The sequence below is a fragment of the Peromyscus leucopus genome, chromosome 7 (genome assembly GCF_004664715.2).
Source record: "Peromyscus leucopus breed LL Stock chromosome 7, UCI_PerLeu_2.1, whole genome shotgun sequence".
Classification (NCBI taxonomy): Eukaryota; Metazoa; Chordata; class Mammalia; order Rodentia; family Cricetidae; genus Peromyscus; species Peromyscus leucopus.
In genome coordinates this window covers 115,712,029-115,734,581 of record NC_051069.1, presented here as the reverse complement: position 1 = coordinate 115,734,581, position 22,553 = coordinate 115,712,029, and the positions used below count along the sequence as shown (strand labels likewise).

Sequence of the window (22,553 nt, the reverse complement as noted above, 5' to 3'; positions counted from 1 at the left end):
CCTCCTGCAGCAGCAGGCTCCGCGGCGCCGCTGCGATCCAAAGCAAGGGTGCCCTTGAGAAGCCGGGGCACGTGGGAAATGGGGTGGCCCGGAGCCTGACGGAGATTCCAGGAATCACCACTGAGACCCGGTCACCTTCTAACCCGGTTTCCGTGGCTGAGGCGGCTGTGTCTGGCCACCTGCAGAGCTACCTGGCTACCTCCTGGGAGGATGGCAACAGGCGGGGCCCCAGGGACTTCAGTTCCTTTAGGCACTTCTGCTACAGGACGGCAGCATCTGGGGACATCTGCCTCTGCCCAGACCGGTGAATACAAACGCCCCGTAGACGTCTGGTGGGCGCCACAAACCCAGTTGTCCAAATGTGAGTTTCTTGTGGTTCCCTAGAGGTTTCTGCCAACCCTTCCTTCACCCCTCAGAGCCATACTTAAGACCCCGGGGCCGCACATTCTGAGCACTGTGCTCACAGAACACATACATGATCCTCCTGTTCTCCATCATCCGGCTCTCTCCCGAACCACAGACTCTCAGAAAGCATTCCAGAAAGTCTCCATTTCCACTCTGGCTGCCCCCAGTCCACAGTCAGTACAACTGCCCAAAGGATCCAGACTCAGGATCCCCACATAGGAACCCACTGATTTACTGACAGAGCCCTATCCCAGGGCCCCAATCTTCCCACTTTTGAGAGGCATGGAACACCTGCTTCCGCTTCCCCAGTAGCAGGACTGCCGAGGGCCCCAGCTAAGTTTCCTGGCAGTTTGTACAGGAGGTATGTGTGCAGGAATTGATTCAAAGCGGGATTTTTAGCCACGTGCTCTGAGTATCGTGGAAGTGTCCCTGTCCTGAGCCAGGAAGGGCAGAGCCAGGGTCCCCTCCTGTGTGTCTTCTCACGCAGCCATTCCTGGTGTCCCTGCCAGTGCCCTACCACCACCGTCTAATCACCCCTATTAAAGCCACTCTGGATTACTTGAGAAGCCAACAAAGAGAACACATCTAGAAAACAAAGGGGAGTAGTGAAGAAAAAAAATAAAATAATCACAAAGTCCTGGGAGAGCACATGCACACACTTGTGTGCATATGTGAACACACATGTGCATGCACACACAGGAACACATAGGCATGCATACATTTACACACACATGCACATACATATATACACACATGCACACACATGAATACATGAATGCCTGAACACACACACACACACACACACACACACACACACACACACACACTGTGCCACCTTTCTACATAGTTATTTTACACTGTAAGCCACATCGAAACATTATCAGGTTCTGCTCATGTAGAATGGTTAGAGTCCAGCCTAGAAGAACAGGTAGCTAGATATGTTAGGTGAAGGGTCACAGGTGACCAGGCAGCAAGGTCAAGGGATCTAGTATCACACTTCCACTCGCCATCAGGACACTGCTAACCAGGCTCTGATGGCCCCAGGTTCCTCCTTTCCCCAGGGTAGTGCATATACACACACTAAAATTCATGCACACATATTGGTGTGTGCACATGTGCATATGTGTGTGTGTGTTCACCCATGTGCACAATATCCAGTGTCCATCCCAGTGCCAGAGGCAAGAGGAAACAAGAAACTAATGGGAAAGTTCTAGGGTGCAACTCGGCAGTATGGTGAGAGCCACAGACCCGTCCCCACCACAGCCTGGTGTGAGGAATGAGATGCTTCAAGTAGGAGACGACGAACATGACCCTCTGTCCCTGTCACCACTGTGGTAAAGACAGACACGACCTCGGAGCCCGGCTGCAGGGGAATGCCGGTACTGTCGGCTTCATGGACGCTGCAGAGTCATCTAGACTGTCACAGGCACAGCACAGATAAAGACTTATGCTAAAAACCAAAACGCCGGAAGAAAGAGACTCATACAGTGTTTGAAATTGAGAGAAAACTACACTGAAGCAGACCTATCGAAGCTGCAGATTCAGGGCCAGTTTCTTGGCCTCCAGGCTGCTTCTGCATCCAGCGTGCCCTACGGGGACTTTATTCACTTGTCTGTTTCCTGCATCCAATGATGGAGACTTCGGCTCTCTCATTATTCCCGGCCTCCGGGTGAGCAGTACATGGTAGGAACTCACTGATTGGATGAGCACTGGGGTGACTCACTCACTGATGGGATCAATGACTCGGTTGCTCAAAGTGGCTTAGTCACTTACCAGGAACCCCACCTGGCTGAGCCAGGCAAACCATACCCTCCTGCCTTCCCCAACTTCCCACGGCTGTCCTTTCAAGGTTGTGCTTCTGGTGCACACAACCTCACGGCTTCCTTTGTCCTCTGTTCTCCTTCCTCACCCCTGAGTGGATAGCCCACAGGTGACCATCCTGACCCGAGCTGGCCACAGCCCTCAAGGCTGTAGGCCTTGGGGAACTGTGGTTTCCCTCTGGGTCACAGGCTAATCATTAAAAAGGGTTGGAGCCTATGCTTACCCAGGATGCATTGCATGTGCCTGGCCCCTGGGGGGCTGCCTTAAGAATGAAGCCTTTACAGAAGCAGCGTTCTAAGAATAGCCATACATAGGTGCTGACTACCTTTGTCATTAATAAATAAATGACTTTGCGCCAAAGCCAAAGAACTAATTCAAAAGCAATTTATGAGAATGGGTTGCTAGGCAATTAAAATAAACGTCTAAGGGGGAACTTTTCAATTTGTCATTGATTATGCTAAAAACTACAAATTATGGGAAAGAATATACCATTCAAATCTGTGTGATGTAATGGACAGTGCCTGGGCCGATTCTGTTCCTGGTGCCCTGTACATCTAGAGCAGTAGGTCAGATGGACTCCACCTCTGGGGGCTGAGCCTGGTGGGCAGCAATGGGCTGCCTGGCCTGGAAGCCAGCTCTCTTGGGTACCAGGAGGACAGTTGGGGTTAGTGCCACCAGCCAGTTCCAAGGACACTGGCTTCTTGGCAGCCTCCATTCATCTGCTCCTGTTGGTTATTAACGAGTCTTTTGCTTGTTGGAGCCTAAACATTCCTTTCATTGACAGGTCCCTGAAGACTCTGTCCATTTGGTTAGTCTTCAATCAGTATTATTATTATCTTACAAATAAAACTGAAAATACAAATCTATCACAGAATATCCCCCTTGGTGGGTCATTAAAGCAACAGAAATTAACAGCCCTGATGAGCTCTTTTAAGTATATTAAGACTGGTACAAATTTATTTAGTCATTTACAACCTATCAATGTCACCGTTGAGATTCCTGGGAAGCTGAGGTGCTCCTGTTCTGGGGCATGGGACACTGGCGGCTCATTCCATAAAGGGACACGAGGGCCCACTGAGGGCTGTGTTGCTGCTGTTGCCCTGAACTCAATAACCCGGCTCCTGGGAGTTTTCCCCCGGGAAATGAATCAAGAGACTCAAAAGGCGTTCTGTACAGAGATCTTCATTGCCTCACTATCCGTCATAGCACACGACAGAAAAGTCAAATGCTCAACAGCTGAAGGATGACTTCAACAGTAAGAGAGTTTCAGCTCTGTGGACTATTACACAGCCACTAACATGGGTAGTGGGACATGGGCCAATGACCGGGAAGCATGGAGTCAGGACTGTGGACCGTGGATCCCGACCTTATGATGCCAGTCAGTTCTCCCAGGGGGCTGCAGGGCCTGGACTCAGATTCGCAACCCACCTGCTGGGTGACAATACAAATACAGGAGCCTCGCTGAGCCTTGCTTGCCGCATCCTCAGCCAAAAATGGTGCACACTGGCTGGCATCTCGATTGCTCTCTCACTCGATGTTAGGAGTAAAGCAAACATCCCCTAATGCTTCAACTCCAACGGGACTATACATGGACCTAAAGCCTTTAAAGGGAGACTTCTAATAAAATGAAGCCATGGAGTGGGGCTAATCGACTCTGATAGGTGTCCTTCCAAGAAAGGCAGATTAGGATACGTACACACAGAGTCCATAAGGACACAGGGAGAAGGCGAGCCAAGGAGAGCGGCCATGCCTGCTGACCCTCTGACTTTGGGCTACTAGTCTCCAGAAGTGAGAGTAGGTTTCTGTTATTTAAGCTGCCTAAACTGAAGTGTTTTGTGAGTCTGGCTTATGAAGACAGTTCCTTATGCCAAACCCTAAAGATGTCAGCACCAGTTCTGGTAGGCGCTTACTGAGGAAGCATGAGCCACACCAAGGTCAGATGCGAGGCGCTTCCATTCACTTCCCAAAGCCTGGCTGTACTAAAAAGGTCCAGCTTAACTGTGAAGTACACAGTGGCTGCAATCCCCATGATTGGAATGAGGGACCGCAGTGTGGACAGCGGCCACTGTGTAGCTATGAAATCAACGCAGAGGAGGAGAGCATCAGGTCTTGTTCCTCCAAGGAGTAATCAGGCTGCTGCGAATTAAACCTCTGAGCTCCACTTTCCCTGGCACTTTCCAAACTTCTGATTGACAGATCCTCCAACAGATGTTCTCAGTGCCACAATCACAAGTTTGAGGCCAGCCTGATCTACAAAGTGAGTTCCAGGCCAGCCGAGGCTACACAGTGAGACCTTGTCTAGAAAAAAGGCAACATGGAGAAATACTGAAAAGTATAACAAAACCAAAAAGACTCACCAGCTAGGATTAGTGACTCCAGAGTAGCATAAACTCCAAAGAGCCAGAGGGTACCGTGACCACAGAAATGAAGCAAGCTCAAAATGCACAGAAACAGATCAAGACCTACCCAGTCTCAAAGGCAACAGGGGAAATGCAAAACAGACTGAGGAAATCCCTTTTTGTTCACTGTTTATGCAGTAACAGTAAGAAGAACGCCAAGGAAGCTGACAATCCACACTGTTGGGAGATAAACATTCTCAAGCGTGTGTGTGTGTGTGTGTGTGTGTGTGTGTGTGTGTGTGTGTGTGCATGTACATGCCACAGCACTTGTGTGGAGGACAAAGAACACCCTTCAGGAGTCAGTTCTCCCCTCCCAAAGTGTGGGTCCTGAGGATTGAACTCAGGTCATCAGGCCCAGGGGCAGGCACCCCCACCTGCTGAGCCGTTCTGCCAGGCCTCTGTCTTCTTTTTTGAGGCAGGGTCTCTCACTGAACGTGGAGCTCCATCAGCTAGACTGGCTAGCCAGCAATTACCTAAGGCTCCACCTGTCTCCACCCTACTCCCAGCAGCGGGATACAGACATGCGCTGCCGCCATGCCCAGCCTTGATGAGGGGCTAGGGATTAAAGTCAGGTCTTTGCGCTTGCACAGTAAGCACCTGACCTCCTTGAACCATGTCCCCAGGTCCTTCGTACTCTGTTTGGCCAGCAATCTGGTAGTGCCTCCTGTCACCCAACCGTTTCACTTCGTGGAAGCTGTGCTAAGTTAATGCACACACCACAGCACTCTCCAGAATAGAAACAGAATGTAAAGAATCTTAATCCGCCGTCAAAAGGGAAGCTAACAAAACTGTGATACCCTGTGAAAGTCCACACCATTGTTTTAAACTGATCTAGATCTATTTGAATTGGCACAAGAGGATCTACAAAATACACTGGGGTCAGAGATAAAGCAAGGAGTGTGGTTTATTCTAACCTCACAGGCGCACATGGGGAGGCACGTGGATGAGGGGCACCTGCCCTCCGCTTTGGGAACAGTTTGCAGATGCACCACTGTAACAAATTGTGTGGCTCTCTTGGCTCTCATCACCAATGGAGGGAGGTGATGAGAGACGACTAAATTTTGCAGCATGTATTTTAGAATCATTTAAATATTCCACAGTGTTATGTTTCTTAGATATATATATAATCCTCACAGACAGCGATAGGGACAAATGCTCCACACGAATGCCTGCTCTCGATGAAACCTGTGGTTGGGGACAGGGGGAGCCCAGGGGTCACATCAGAGAAGCCACCACATCAGTGCACACAGACCAACCTGGCAGGCAGCAGTCAGAGAGGGACTGGATCATTTGGCGCATGCGTGGCACAATCCCCATGAATCGGAGGAGCAGAGCCGCCCATGGCGACTGGCCCTGCAAAGAAGGGACACAACTGCAACCAGGTGTGGCGGGACCAGGGGTCAGGTGCCTGTCGTCCAGCCAGGCTGCAGGACCAGGGGTCAGGTGCCTGTCGTCCAGCCAGGCTGCAGGCCTCAACCCACCCTCAGCTTCCAGGCTCCCGGCAGCAGCTCGTGGCCACAGATACCAGTGACCGCCCAGTGTGTGGCTCGGGCATGAGGAGAGGACATGCACGGGGGGGGGGGGGGGGTTATCAGGGCACCCCCTCGCACTCACCTCCCAGGCCTGCTCTGAGCCATGTGGTCAAAGAGGTGACAGAAGCAGCAAGAGGGTCTGACAGACAGGTGAAGAGAGAAGACATTGGGAAAGGCAGAATACGACAGGTATACCCCTGCTCAGTCACCAAGTCTGCCGGCTTGCTGGGAGCCCTCCACAGGTCCCTCATGTCCTGTCAACCACGCTCTTAGGGAACCGCAGCTGCCTGGCGCTTTCGTCACACGCTGTCTTCCAACCTCCTTGTCTCCCACGACCAGGCAGCGGTCAACTGTTCACATTCTTTCCACTCTGGGGGATGATCTCTACGCCCAGAGCATACATCCCTCTCTGTCTTAGTGTCCCATCAGCGATGGAAGAAGTATAGTCTTCCCTCCAAGCATCAGGACCACCTGCACGTCCTCTGTCCCCACCCACTCTGTTTCGTCATCGTGGCTGCTGTGGTGGTTTGTATGAGCATGGCCCCCACAGGCTCAGATGTTTGAATGCTTGGTCCCCAGTTGGTGGAACTGTTTGGGGGGAGGATTAGGAGGTGTGGCCTTATTGGAGGAGGTGTGTCACTGGGGGTGGGCTTTGAAGTTTCAAAAGGCCACACCAGAGCCAGTGTCTCTCTGCCTATGGATTAGGATGTAAGCGCTCAGCTACTGCTCTAGTGCCTGCCTGCTGCCATGCTCTCCACCAAGAAAGTCATGGACTCACCCTCTGTAAGAAACTGTAAGCAAGCCCCTAGTTAAATGCTCCCTGGGTCAGGGTGTCTCTTTACAGGGATAGGACAGTAACTAAGATACCACCTTTCCTTCACTGACAGTCCTGTCTGTCCCCAGGCACATACCTGAGGGTCAATGGCTCTGCTTTCTCCCTCAGTGCCTAAGTGCAACAAATCCCAGAGTCCTTCCAGGGCCTTAGCGAATCCATCTGGATCAGCTGCACCCTCCTGCTCACACCCAGGGCCTCCGCTTCCATGTTCCCCTTCCTGTCCAACCTCGGGGTCATCACAGGGGCGATCCACTGAAAACATCACTTCCCCCTGCTGCTTCCCTGCTACAGCCCTTGGTGGCAGCAGTTTTAACTTCAAACCCTTTGTATCTTTCGACCTACAGGAGCTACCTACGCCTTGTGGGTACCAGCGCTCCCCACGACCTTGGCTCACCTGGTGACCTGCCTTTCTCTCTTGGAGTCCTGCTCAGCTGAGCACTGGGTGTGGGCCCCCATCCCCAGGAGGTTCTCAATGTGCACTGACTCAGGAGGATCCGATGGAGAGTCTGTCTCCCAGCAAAACGGTCAGTGTTTTGAGGGCCTGGGAAGGTTGGCACTCACTTGATTTGTCCCAGGGTGGCCAAAGCTTGGGAGGCGAAAACAACATAAATTCATTCTCTCACAGTTTTAGATGCAAGAAATCCAAAATCAAGATGTTAGTAGGGCTGTGCTCCCCTCAAATGCTCGAGAGGTGGATTCCTCCAGTTTCTGATGGCCTCATGAATTCCTTGGCTTGTGACGCCATTCTAATCCTGCCTTGCTTCTGTGTCCTTATATGGTGTTGTGTATGTAATGCACACATATGTGTGTGCACGTGTGCATGTTTGTATGTGTCTGTGGGTGTGTATATGCCTGTGTGTGTCTTTGCAGGTGTTCTCCTGTGTGTGCACATGTGTGTGCATGCATGTGCATGTATATCCATGTATTCTGCCCTTGTATGTGTATTCACGTATGTGTCTATGTGTGTATGTGCCTGTGTGTGTCCCTGTATGGTGTTCTCATGTGTGTGCACATATGTATACACATGCCTGCATTTGTGTGTGTGTGTGTGTGTGTGTGTGTGTGTGTGTGTGTGTGTGTGTGTTTCTGTCAAACTGCAACAGGGACTTGAATGACTTTGCCATAAAGATTATATCTGCAGAGACAGTTTCCCAAATAAGGTCACAGGGCATTAGGACATAATGCAGCCCATAGGACTCTGGCATCACTTAATACATAGAAAGACTCTGGTTCCCGTGAACAGCCACCCAAGCAGGAGTGATGAGCTCTAAGTAGGAAGGAAGGTGGCTTAGAGAAGGCAGGTTGGACCTGGAGAATCGGAGATGCAGCAGCCACATTTAAACCCTGCTTGGGGGTGCAGCGAGGTGCACTCAAGGCTCTGCTCTCCTCTTCCAGGGCTGGCCTGCAGGAAGGTCCTTCCCAGAGGCAGGAGCTGGGGGGGGGGAGGCTCTTCAGGAGAGCAGGACAAGAGCAGAATCTGTCCCTGAAACATCACACAGAAGGCAGATGTCGGGGAGTCCCACGGGAAGGTGGAGGTGCGAAAATGTCAGCCTTGATGAGGAACGGAGTCAGGGCTGTGACAGCATGGCCTGAGGGAAAGAGTGCAATCCAAAGAAAAAGAAGGGGAAAGGGGATAGACCAGGCCTGGCCCTCCTAAGACCAGGAAGGGAGGCGGCTCACAGGAGGAGGTGCGTGCTAGGGCTCCGAGCTAGAGACATGGAAGATGGGGCCTGGTACCTGAAAATGAAGCCCAGGGAATGGACCAAGTCTAAAAGGGAGGTGTGTGGCTTAACATAAACCCCACACAATCAAGAAAGCAGGCTCATGGGTGTGTCGGTTAAGTGTCCACTGAGGCAGGTTGTGTATGCAAAGGAGCTAGATGAGATCCACTGAGTAAATAACTCATTCATCATGTCTTTTTATGTGAATACCTGGCGCTTAGCAGCAGGTAGGATTAGATAAAGGTAGGTAGACACACCAATGGATGACCTTTACACAACCTTATCACCCCTGGAATAAAATTTAATACCCACTGCAAATGGGTTCCGGTGCTGGGGGCCAGCAGAGGGAGCTGTCTGGCCCCAGGGCATCGACGCAGAAGAGGCTCCACACAGGTCCCCAGACTGAAGGACACCTCTCCCACAGAGCCACCTGCATCACCCAGGCTTGCTGGGAAATACTGTGGTACAGCACGGTAGGAGAGGCTCCCATCAAAGAAGTAGCATCAAGAGCCTTGGCAGGAGACAGCATGCTCTGGCAGGCCAGGCACCAGCTCCCACAGCTGTGAGGAGGCCTGCCCACACCCAGCTTTTGCTTCTTCCTCTTGTCACCCAGCAGGGACACTGTTACCACAGAGTGAGGACAGAACTGAACTATGCACCTGGAGATGGGGTATGACTTTGGTGTGCTGTTCCTCTTTGGGGACCACGGGGTTTGTTCGAGGCCTTCTCACCATGCTGGAGAGGCAAGTGTGAGAGTCAGAGCTTGGCCCTCTGTGAGCAGGCCACTCCATCTCCTCCTTTGCATGATAAAGATGGCAACGACCCTCCACTCCCAGTTCCTTTACAACTGAGTTGCCTTCAGGATGCCTGGTACCCAGTGTGAGCTGCTATTGCCATGGGGACAGGCAGGACCTCGGCAAGATGGGAAGACACACATTGCTGGGGGAGTGGGGGGTGGAGATAAAGTGAGAACAGGCCAGGAAGCCCAGCTTCAGGCTGAAGACCTTCCCAGGGGTTATTTCTTTGAGCCGAGACTGCTCACGGCCTTCGGCCTTCGGCATCAAAGCTCCATTCCTCCTGGAGGGAGCATTTCCTTCACCTTTTTACCCAGCCTCCACTGCTGGCTAGCCTACATTTCTGGATGACAGCCGACTCAAGGGCTCTCCTCACCTGGGGAATATCTCTTCCAGCTATCCTTGGGCCAGGCTATCCTGGTCTTTCCACAGCCCTCACAAATTGGAGAATAAACTTAAATTTAACTGAACATACTTGAGTCCCTCTCATGCTGGTAGGGAAACCGCGGGGAGAGACACTAAGAATAATACTGAACACCTGTGTGCCAAGCTTTGCGCTCCAGATCAGCCTTGCTTCCTCCACTTTATAAGTCACGCATCTGAAGCACAGAAGGGCAACCCAGGGTCAGCTGCTTTCACCAAAATCAAGCTGGTTCGATGGCTAAGCATTCATTACACCTTGTTATCTTTCGCCTTGAGGAATCCAGCAGGAAGATTCAGCTCATAACCCTCATACACTATCTAACTGTATGGCTTGTCCATTATATAAGAAAAAAAAAGTATTTGCAAAACAGAAAATGTGAACTGGGTCTAGAACTAGCTATCACTAAGTATCAGCTATAGGATTTAGTAACCCTCAAGTAGTTCAGTTACAGAGGAGATACCAGTCTGCTTTAATTATTAAGGAGGTTTTAAGTTGTTCAGAGTATGGGTAAAAATAGGTAGCCTGATTACGTTACAGATAGGCAGCATGCTAAAAATACACCCACACCCCTCAACTTGATCTAACTATGGAAAACTTTTTGGCCATGAAGGTAAATTTTCAGAACAAATGACAGACAAAACTCAAGCACACTGTTTTCCTAAACCAAAAAAACAACGTCCCACTGCTTAGTTAGCCTGCTTGTATATGTCTGGATTTATTTTATGAAACATGTCAGCAAGGACATCAGAGTACAGTCATGAGTCATCCATCCTTCCAAAGAATCATTCTCTAAAGAGGTTCATTCATACAGCCAAAATACAAGATAGTGGGGGGGAAAACACTCTGAGGTAGAAAGGAGTGATAAGAAAAATGTATATGGAGAACATATATTATCCTTCCTCCCTCAAGGACTTTTCTCCCTATAAAACACCAGTGACAGGCAAATGGTAGCTGGGTACCCAGCAGTCTGCTTTAAATAAGCAATGCTACATTCTTGGCATGCATTTCCACAGCACTGCAGCACTACTGCAGCTCTCGCTGACCCCCAAACCTGTACATCACCTCATACACCTTCACCACCTTCCGCTTCATCAGCACCATCGAGCATCGGGTGACCCAGGGCACATGCCCACCAGAGTCCTTTCTGATACACACCATCTTAGGCTAGACAGACAGACAGAACAAAACACACACACCAACCAGCCCACCAGGTGAACCCACCAAGACCCAGAAGGCTCATCTAGACCCATTGGGTTAGAATATGAACCTCACGTGGTGTAGGATTTAACATAGACCTCCAGGGCCTCGGGGTGGGGTCCCTTCACCTCCATCCTCTCCCCGCTTCAACATCCCAAAAGCCCTTTGTCTAGGCAATACCCCCCAATAGCCCACCCCCCCCCAACTCAAGGAGTTACCAGGTCTGTCTGACCTTGCCAGGTGATGGAGATGGGGACCGACTGCTGGTAGGAACGAAGGCATAGGTGGCCCATCAAATTTAAACACATCTCCCCCTTCAGCGGCCGGCTCAAGGCAGGAGGGGGGCAGCTGTAAGGGCTGAGGAGGCCCTAAGGCTCCTCTGGCTGGGGAGTTTCCCAGAGTGACCTCAAACTGCTTACTCAGAGGCACAGGCAGGCTGGAGAGGGCTTTTCCTGTGACGGCCACCACTGGAGTTTAAAACCCCCTCTCTGTGCCAGGAACACACACACACACACACACACACACACACACACACACACGAGTGCCTGCCCAGTATCCACTCCAGAGCACATCTGCCTAAGTAAAGCTCTCTACTCTCGGCAGCATGGACAAGATCCTCACCCGTGAAGCCCCGCTGACTGCATCTCCGGCGGCGTCTAGGGAGAGAACAGGGAGGTGGTAGGGAAAAGGCTTTACTTCTCTCTTGCAGCCTCGGTGAAGGCTGAAGCTTGCCTCCCTCTACTAAAAGATGGCTGGTCTCTATCTAGGTTGAATTCTAGTGCCTGGGCTTCCTAGGGCCAGTCCCCAGCACAGAGAGGGGAAGGTGTCTCCCTTGGGACATCAGCCTGGGCAGAGTCCTTCCTGATGCTGAACTGCTGCTGGAGGGTGCGAAATGCCTCTTCCTGTCCGACTCTGGCTAAATTCTTTGTCCCTCGTGTGAGGGCAAAGGAGCCTCGACCCAAGACTGGGGCTAGTGTAGGGGTTGAGCTTCGAGCTCAGCCATCTAAGCTGCACTCAGCTAGGGGCTTGAGGAAGGTAAATGTAGCTCAAGCAACGGGCCGCCCCGGGGGCCCTCCTGCCCAGCCCGGTCAGCCCGCCAACTCACCCCAGGGAGGGGCTCTCCGGAGTGGATGTGGATCCGGCCCCGGGGTCGCAGGGACTCAGCCAGCCGCCGCCTTCCCGCCGCGCTCTCAGCGCGTCCCGGTGCAGTGCCGGCTGCCGCCGCCGCGCTGAGCCCGCGAGGAGGGCGGTGCTGGGGTGGAAGATGCGCTGCGCCGGGGGCCCGCCTCCCCGCCGCGCCCGCCGCTTCAGCACCGCGGACAGCGGCCAGCCCCGCGCACCAGCGGCCTCGCCCGGAGGTCCGCGCCCCACCCCGCGCCCCAGGCCCCCTGCCGCCGGGCTCCAGGCACCCGGCTGGACAAAGGCGAGCTCTCGAGGAGGGACCCGCGAGGGCGGCGAAAGCGCAGCTCAGCCTCTTAAAGCGCACCGGCGTGGTCGGGAACCGGACCCGGCACCCAGGGCGTTATCTGGGCCCAATCAAGGTCGGAGGAGGCTGGCCCCTCGCGTGGGTCCAGCATGGGAGGGGCCCAGAGAAGGTCGGTGCTCAAACCTCATCTCTCCCGCTATCATATATTCTGGATCTGTCTTGTGAATTAGAGGTTGGGATAAGGGGTGTTGGGGTTCCATCCAGCCTGCAATTTCACTTCCTCCCACCCACCGCCCCATCCTTGGTGTCAATCAACCAACAGATGGGACTGCTAGAGCTTGGTGACATCACCCAGAGCCACTTCCACGTTGTTTTCATTTCTGTTAAAAATCCCTTCTGCTGTTCCTTGTTCCCAACCAGAAGTCCCCGGATGAGATGGAGGTGTCCTTGTTCTGACTTGGCTCCCGGCACAGACCAGCAACATGACCCTTAGCCTTGTTTCTCCCGGGGGTGGAGGGTGTTCTGGCTCTAACCCAGAAGAAACTCAGTCCAGAGAACCCACAGTGGGTGGCCGCCGAGGCCCCACCCCTCCTGGCTTCTCTTAAGCCTTCCAGAATCGAGGCGAGGAGACCCCTTCCTTGCCTGAACTAAATTGGCAACTCCTGCCTAATTCTTTTTACACCACCACAACTTTTTCTCTTATTAGTTAAAATCCAGAGGCATTTTTATTTTTACTTCTGGCCGACATCCCCGCCCCTTATTTGAAGGGGTAAGATGGAACACAGCGATTTGAAAGTCTAGGTTCACAAATCCTATCCAAGCGCATGGATTCTGCACAGGCAGCATTCAGACAGTGGCTGCTAGGAAAAAATGTGGTCTGAAACGTTCAAGAAGGGCACAGCTGGACCAGGAAACAGGCTCCCAGGCAGAAGTGCCTTCCTTTTCACAAGGAAGAAGAGTAACATGCCATGCTTTAAAAAGATGGAACCACTAACTCTTTGAAAATTACTTCCCCTCCCTTCCTTCCTTTTCTTTTAAAAAATAATGTGCTATCAAGACTCAGAAGGAAGAAGTTAAAACGTGCCCAGAGCATCCGGGTCCATGGCTTCCTGCTGCAGTCAGCATAGACCTCTAGAGGACAAGGTACCAGGTGGACGTGGCATCCAAGTCTTTCTTTGTGCATTTCCTTATTTGGAATGGAATGTCAGGAGGATTTTGTGACGAAGGATTCCTTCAATTTAGTTCCTTTGTCTAATTTATGGCAGGCTCAGCATTTTCTAGCGTGTCTACACCCTCACATCAAAAACCAGCCAGGGCCCCAGAAAGGCTCACTCTCACATACATACAAGCATGCACACACTTATGCATGCACGCACATGTGAGTGCAAGCACACATACACACACACACACACAACCACTAGAACAAAGTTAAAAATTTCCAGTCACACGTCTATATTTATACTGGGCTCCAAAAGATTCAAGATTTGAAACAGAAACAATCCAGGCCATATAGCAAGATTTAAAATGTGGCCAGGCGGAGGTGGCGCATGCCTTTAATCCCGAAACTCCGGAGGCAGAGCCAGGTGGATCTCTGTGAGTTTGAGGCCAGCCTAGTCTACACAGAGAGAGATCCAGAACAGGCACCAAAGCTACACAGAGAAACCCTGTCAAAAAAACAGAAAAAAAAAAAAAAAAAAAGATTTAAAATGTGTCTGGTTAATCCACTATTTTCTGGTTCTGGAGAAGCTTAAAAACTAGAACTCGCATCACTATTCCCACCCAGAGGCCGGAAGACACTGCTGCGCCAGGCCCTCTCTCTCCTTCAATCCCTTGCATGGGTGGGGGGGGTAGGGTGGGGGGGATGGAGGCCCTTTGACCTCTCCATAGGCTCTCACCCTGGTGAGCAGTCAAGGATTACCAGTGATGTTGACCATGTCCACCAGATCAGCCTATACCACCGCCTTTACCACAGATGTTGTGCTAAAACCAAGACAGTCCACAACCAGCTGTTCCAGCCCAGCCCCACTACTGCACGTCCTGTTATGCCCTGAGCCACAAGCACACCCACAGTTCATTCTCTCCACCGCCTCTGGACTGGCTGGTTTTACATCAACTTGACACAAGCTAGAGTCATCAGAGAGGAAGGAGCCTCAGGTGAGGAAAGGCCTCCAGGAGATCCAGCTATAAGGCATTTTCTCAATTAGTGATCAACCAGCCTATGGTGGGTTTTGCCATCCCTGGGCTGGTGGTCCTGGGTTCTGTAAGAAAGCAGGCTGAAAATGAATGGAAATATATGAACTATGAACCAAAGGCTGAGGGGCCCCCAGCTGGATCAGGCCCTCTGAATAGGTGAGACAGTTGATTGGCTCGATCTGTCTGGGAGGCAACTAGGCAGTGGGACCAAGTCCTGTGCTCATTGCATGAGTTGGCTGTTTGAAACCTGGAGCTTATGCAGGGACGCTTGGCTCAGTCTGGGAGGAAGGGACCGGACCTGCCTGGACTGAGTCTACCAGGTTAATTGCAGTCCTGGGGGAGGATTTGCCCTGGAGGAGGTGGGAATGGGGGGTGGGCTGGGGGTAAGGGGAGGGGGTGGGAGTGGGGAGAATAGGGGAACCCGTGACTGATATGTAGAACTGAATGGTATTGTAAAATAAAATTAAATTAAATTAAAAAAAAAAAAAGCAAGCAGGCTGAGCAAGCCATGGGAAGCAAGCTGGTAAGCAGCACTCCTCCATGGCCTCTGCATCAGCTCCTGCCCTGTTTGAGTTCCTGTCCTGACTTCCTTTGGTGATGAACAACAATATGGAAGTGTAAGCCAAGCCAACCCTTTCCTCCCCAACTTGGTATTTGGCTGCAGCAATAGAAACCCTGACTAGGACACCCTCACAGCCCACCCCTCCTCAGCCCGTCCTTTCCTTAAGTTACCAGCCCCCTCCTCTCCCTTTGAAGCCCTGCTTCCCATCTAATCCCCCAGCATATTTACAGGAGTCCAGCTAGATCACCCCGGTGGAGGCCCGTCAGCTCTCATCCAAGTGTTTCACAGTACCCTTCAGTGTGCTCAGTACTTCTGACTGGGAATGGCAGAATTTGAAATGTTCCTTGGGACTTCATCTAATTCCTATGTCTGGCCACAAACACCTCTCTCCACTCCCAGTTCACACTCCCAGGTCACACCCTGTCAGTCAACCTAGAGAGATCCGGAGCAGGTCCGTCTTTTGGCAGGCCGGGAAGAGAGGCTCTGCAGTTACAGATACCATGCACAACACAGCACTCTCCATGGAGGTATTGGGAAGTAGGACCCTTCCAGGAACTGCAAACAAAATGTCACAGCAAAGAGAACCCACGAGACAGGCAGAATGGCCTGTCGCACCCTAGCCACGCCCCAAAGCCACAGTGGTGGTCAGTGGCCACAGCAGTAGTGACAAGAGCAGGTGAGCCGCATCAACGTTCTGCAGAATTGAAAGGGCCTTCGTGACATTCTTCAAAGCTGTAACGGATGTGCTGCTCTTCTAGAACAGAGCTCTGCCAGCCAGAGCTCAAGAAGGGTCACAAGTGACAGGAACACTAGGTCGCCCTGCTCTCTGTACCTCAGTGTAATAAGAAGACATAGGATTGGCTGACTTCTGCCATGCCTTTCTGCTTTTAAAACCCAGGGCCAGGCTGGCAGTGGTGGCGCACGCCTTTAATTTCAGCACTCAGGAGGCAGAGCCAGGCAGATCTCTGTGAGTTCAAGGCTAGCCTGGTCTACAGAGTGAGATCCAGGATAGGTACCAAAACTACACAGAGAAACCCTGTCTCAACACACACACACACACACACACACACACACACACACACACACACACACACACCAGTGCCTTGGGGACTGTGGAGATGACTGAGTCGGAAAGGTGCTTCATGTCCAAGCAGGAGGACCTGAACTCAATCCTTAGCACCCACAGCTGGGTATGGGGTTTGCGCTTATAATCCCAGCACCAAGAAGGCAGAGACAGGCAGAATCCTGGGGCTCAGAGGCCAGCCAGCTTAGCCTAGCCACGGGTCCCAGTGGGAGATTTTGTCCCAGAAAACAAAGTGGATGACACTCAAGGAACAATACTTGAGGCTGACTACACACACACACACACACACACACACACACACACACACACGAGAGAGAGAGAGAGAGAGAGAGAGAGAGAGAGAGAGAGAGAGAGAGAGAGAGAGAGAGAGAGAATGGTAAAATGTGAGAAAATCCTTCAATGTTAAGGAGATAGGTGCTGTGGGGGAGGGAGTCTATGAGATGGAACAGCCTGGAAACTGAGAGTAGCTGTTAGGGGGGTTTGTAATACAGAAGAGCTGGGGCAGGGCTAGTGTGGAGTGTGATACGCATTACAAGTAAGTGCTAATAGGGGCTAGTGTGCAACTGTGATATGTGTTACAGGTAAGTGCTAATAGGGAACTAAGTGCTCCATTCATCTGAGGTAGGGGCAGGTAAGGGAGGTAGTGGATGTGGTGGTTTGAATGAGAACGGCCCCCACAGACTCACATATTTGAATGCCTAGTCACCAGGGAGTGGCACAATTTGAAAGGACGAGGAGGTGTGGCTTTGGTGGAGGAAGTGTGTCACTGGGGGTGTATCACTGGCTTTGAGGATTCAAAAGCCCCAGCCAAACCCAGTGTCTCCCTCCCTGTCTATGGATCAGGGTACAGCTCTCAACGACTTCTCCAGCACCATGCCTGCCATCCTTGCTGCCATGCTTCCCGCCATGATGATAATGAACTAACCCTCGGAAACTACAAGCCAGCCCTAATGAAATGCTTTCTTGTGCAGGAGTTGCCTTGGTCATGGTGTCTCTTCAAAGCAATAGAACAGTGACTGAGACAGAAGTTGGTACCAGGGAGCAGGCTTTGCTGTGACAGGCCTGAACCACGCTGCTTGTGGCAGAATGTGGACTTTGGACTTTGGATTAGGAAAACAGTCGAATGCTTCAAGCAGGGCTTAATGGGCCATCCTAGTAAGAGAATGGAAGGCAGTGCTGAGGGCAGTTTGAATGGTGGGGTGCCCAGCTCAAGGAGTTTCAGGGGAGAAGAATATATCGGCATGTGGCTTAGAGATCACTCTTGGGATATTTTCACAAAGAATGTGGCTGCTTTTTGCCCTTGTCCAAAAAAGTCTGCCAGAGGCTAAATTGAAGAGTTTTGGGGTTAATGGTATTGACAGAGGAGATTTCAAAACAGCCTAGTATTGACAATGTCATGTGGTTATTAGTGGTCACTGTTATGCAGATGAATAATAAAAAGGTGCAGGCTAAGAAAGGAAAAATACAAAATGTACAGTTTGAGGAGAAAAGGAGCAGCAGGAAGTATAATGGAGCTAAATCCTGTGCTCAAGGAGATAAAAAGATTAAAGAAAAGCCTGACACTAAATGGAATAAAAGGAGTGGTGGCCTTAGGGAAAGACAACACTCAGCTAAGCTTCCCACTTGTGACAGAGAATGAAAGAAAGGCCTAAGTTACCATGAAGAAACCATCTAAAACAGAAAGCTGATGGAAATGTAATTGATTGAGGGCCAAGTTCCAGTCCAGCAAGCAGAAGAACGTGGCAGCTTTGGCCACATGGTTCTGGCTCTAGAGTGAAGCATACAAGAAAGGAGTTGTGGAATCTCCCTCCGTGGCTAAGGAAGCCACTGAGGTCAGATGTGTGTCAGGGGTGTCCCTAAATGGAGGTCCAGAGAGGCCATTGTGTGAAGCTGTGAAGGAAAAATCTGGATTGCCTTGGAGATCCCATGATGTTGGAGATGCCAGAGCCATGGGATACCTGCTGAGGAAAGCTGCTAACAGAGAGTGGAAACAGCCCAAGAGAGAGAAGTGTGTTGTAGTCAACAAAGCTAAAAAGGTGCTAGAGATCTGAAGGGCGCTTTGACATCAGACATGGAGATGCAGAGTTTGGAGTTTGTCCTGCTGGCTTTCAGTCTTGCTCTGGTCCAGTATTTCCTCACTATGCTCTTTTTCCACCCTTTTGGAATGCTATGTATATTCTGTGTCATTGTATGAATTTTGTAATGGGAGGTTACAGTTGAGAGCATGCCAAGAGTCTCAGGAGAAACTTTGAACTTTTAAGCAGTGTTGAGACACTTATAGACTATGGGGACTTTTGAAGTTAGACTGGAAGCTTTTCTGCAAATGATGGCTATAAGTCTATGGGTGCCAGGGAGTGGAATGTGGTGATTTAAATAAGAATGGCCTCCATAGGCTCATCTATCTTACCCTCCATAGGCTCATCTATTTGAATGCTTAGTCATCGGGGAGTGGCACAACTATGAAGGATTAGGAGGTGTGGCTTTGTTGGAAGAACTGTGTCACTCAGAGTGGGCTTAGGGGTTTCAGAAGCCTAAGCCAGGCCCAGTCTTTCTCTTTTCCTGCCACCTGCTGATCTAGATGTAGAACTCTTAGCTCCTTCTCCAGCACCATGTCTGCCTGAGTGTTGTCATGCTCCCTGCCATGATGATAATGGACTAAACCCCTGAAACTGCAAGCAAGCCCCAATTAAGTGCTTCCTCTTATAAGAGTTGCCTTATTTATGGTGTCTCTTCACAGCAATGGAACAGTAACCAAGACAGAGCATAAGTGTGAAATGGGATCTTAACTACCCACAAACATTAGCTCAAAATTTCACAGATTAAAATGTGAGAGTTAAAATTACAAACTCAAACACAAAGCAAAAGCTTCATGACGTTTGGATTAGAAAAGGTCCTTAGTTGTGACAACATGGCCACATGTACCCAACTGAAAGTAGACAAAATCAACTTCACAGAAATTTAAAATATTATGCATCGAAGCACGCAACCAACAGAGAAAAGCAATCCACAAAATGTGAGAGAATACTTGCAAACCATACATTAGACGGGGTGGGGGTTGGTAGAATTCATATCTAGAACACAGACACTCCTGAAACTAAACAACCACCTCTTGATTAAAAAGTCAGTCCACTAGGGGGCAGCAAGATGATTCAGTGGGTGTGAATGCTTAGTCATCAGGGAGGGGCATTACTTGAGAAATATTAGGAGGTGTGGCCTTGCTGGAGGAAGTGTGTCACTGGGGGTGTGTTTAGACGTTTCAAGAGCCCAAGCCAGGCCCAGTATTTCTTCCTGCTGCCTGCCCATCTGGATGTAGAACTCTCAGCTACTTCTCCAGCACCGTGTCTGCCTGAGTGTTGTCGTGCTCCCTGCCATGATGATGGACTAAACCTCTAAAACTGTAAGTGAGCCCCAATGAAATGCTTTCTTTTATACGAGTTGCTGTGGTCATGGTGTCTCTTCACAGCAATGGAACACCAAGACAGCGTGTAAAGATGTTTGCTACTAAACCTGACAAACTGAGTTCAGTTCCCCCAAAACCCACATAATAGAAAGAGAACTGACTCCCAAACTTGTTTTTTGTACCTCCACACATGTACTGTGGCATGCTTGCATGCACACAAGAACAAACAGGTATGGAATGCTTGTGTGTGTGTGTGTGTGTGTGTGTGTGTGTGTGTGTGTGTGTGTGTGTGTTTTATACATACACCAAAATAAATTTAATAAGTGAACAAACAACTTGAATAGACCATGTGCCAAACATACATGAATGGTTGATAAACATGTGAAAAGAGGTCCAACTTCACTGATGACAAGAATACAAGTCAGAAGTACAGTGAAGTATCACAGGCATCTGTTACCATGGCTACTAAAGCAGACAAGGACCAGAATCTGGAGAATCTGGAACTCTTACATTGATGGGAATAAAAAATGGTGTAGCTGTATGATTCCTGAATACAGTCAGCTACTCTGTGACCTGGCAATTCCATGCCTAGGCAATTCCATAAACATACCCAAGGGACTGAAAGTGGGGGTGGGGGGTTGTTGAGAAGTACCTTATACCAGTGTTCATGTCAGCGTGGTCCACAGAGCTGACATGCAGATGACACCAGTGTCCATTGCCAGATGAATGGATGAACAAAATATGACACATGCCTATGATGGAATACTATTCAGCCTTTAAAAGGAAGAAAGTTCTGGCTCATGTTATAACATGGATGAACCTTGAGGACACAATGCCAAGTGAAGTAAATCCATCACACAATGATACCATAGGACTCACTCATGTGACGTTCCTAGAGAAGTCAAATCCATAAAGGCAGACAGTAGAATAGTGTTACTGGAAATAGGGGACTAGGGAAAAAGAGGAAATGGGAAGTCATTATTTAATGAGCATAGAGTTTCAGTTTTTCAAGATAGAACAAGTTCTAGGGGGTGGGTGGAGATGAGGGCTGCCCAGGATATTAGTGTGCTGAATGCCACTGAACTTGCACGTTTAAGGATCAATAAGATGATTGGCAGTTGGTGGCTGCTGAGGGAGGAGGAGTCATTTTTCTTTGGGGGTGTGGCCACTGGGAGGTTGCTGATGCTCATCCAGGCAGCACTAATTGGACTCAATGGGCTATAAAAAAGAGAAAGAGGATGGACATGAAGGTCTGGAGGGAGGGTGAGGGGGCAACAGAGGGTGACACAGCCAAGATACATCATATATATATGTGAAATGGTCAAGGCATATGTAAAGACATTTAAAATGGTAATTTTATATTTATGTATTTTACTTTGAAACTTTTATTTTTTTTACATGTACATGTATGTATGGTGTCTATGCCTGTGTGGATGCATTTGTGTGTGGAGTCCACATGTCCTCAGTCAGTTTCTGCCTTATATATTGAAACAGAGAATGTCCCTGAACCTGAAACTCTGGCTCAGCTAGCCTAATTAGCCAGCGTGCCTCAAGGACCCCATTTCACCTTCCAAGAGCACTGTGATTACAGGTAAGCTGTCATACCTGCCTAGACTTTATGTGGCTCTGGGGACATGAATTCCAGTTCTCACAATTGAAGGGCAAACAGTTTATCCACTGAGCTATCTCTTCAGCCCTTTATTTATGTATTTGACTACAATGAAACCTTTTAAAAACCAATGATTGTCTGAAGTATATATATTAACAAAGAGTGAAAGCAGGGCATGGTGGCTGTGTGGTTTCAAAAAAAATGGCTCCCAAAAGAAGTGGTACTATGAGGAGGGTGGCCTTGCTGGAGTGGGTGTGGCCTTGCTGGAGTAGGTGTGGCCTTGCTGGAGTAGGTGTGGCCTTGCTGGAGTAGGTGTGGCCTTGCTGGAGTAGGTGTGGCCTTGCTGGAGTAGATGTGGCCTTTTCGGAGGAAGTGTGTCACTGTTGGGGTGGGCTCGGAGGTCTTCTATGCTCAAGATACGGCCCAGTGACACAGTTGTTTCTGCTGCCTGCGAACCAATATGAGTTTAGAACTCCAGCACTATGTCTGCCTGCATGTCACCATGTCCTGCCATGGTGATAAAGGACTGAACCTCTGAAACTGTAAGCCAGCCCCCACTAAATGTTTTCCTTTATAGAATTGCTGTGATCATGGTGCCTCTTCAAAGCAATATAAACCCTAACTAAGATAGTGGCATACACCTTTAATCCCAACACTCAGCAGGAGGCAGAGACTCAAGGCCAGCCTGGGCTACATAGTGAGTTCCGGGCCAACCAGAGCTACATTGTAAGACCTTGTCTCAAAACCAAAGAGTAGAAGAGAACATCAAATAACAGTGGGTAGCTGAGTTGAGTATCAGAGGTATTTCCTTTGTAAATGAGTTTCAGCTCATACTGTTTCAAAACTTGTGATACATAATAATAACTAAGAGCAGGGAAAACGAATTCCTCCTTGGACAAGATTCTGAAGCCTGGGCTGAGTGACATGGAACTGGCATGGGAGACCAGCGTTCCCCTCCACAGCCACCGGACAGCTTCCCAGGAGCTCAGACTTGTGTGACTTGTCTTCACAACCTCTTGGAAGCGTTCACAATTCACCTCCTAGCCCGTGAGAGGCCAGGGGGCAGTTAGAGCAACAAAGAGCATTTTATAAAAGTGACACCAACTCAAGAGACCACAGATGGCTGAGGTGCCAAGAGCCCAAGAGGAACT

At 50.1% G+C, this 22,553-nt stretch overlaps 1 protein-coding gene across 6 annotated transcripts in view; it reads right to left on the bottom strand.

Moving 5' to 3' along the window:
• Osbp2 (oxysterol binding protein 2) overlaps window positions 1-22,553 on the bottom strand; it is a 160,541-nt gene that overhangs the window by 59,174 nt on the left and 78,814 nt on the right. The window contains exon 1 of one of the 6 annotated variants that reach the window (XM_028870684.2): window positions 11,361-11,582. The exons of the other annotated variants lie outside the window; for them this stretch is intronic. Within the exon in view, the coding sequence (XP_028726517.1) occupies window positions 11,361-11,436 (76 nt within the window). The 5' untranslated portion in view covers window positions 11,437-11,582. Of the gene's footprint in view, window positions 1-11,360; window positions 11,583-22,553 lie in introns of those variants that run through there. 6 annotated transcript variants of the gene reach the window in all.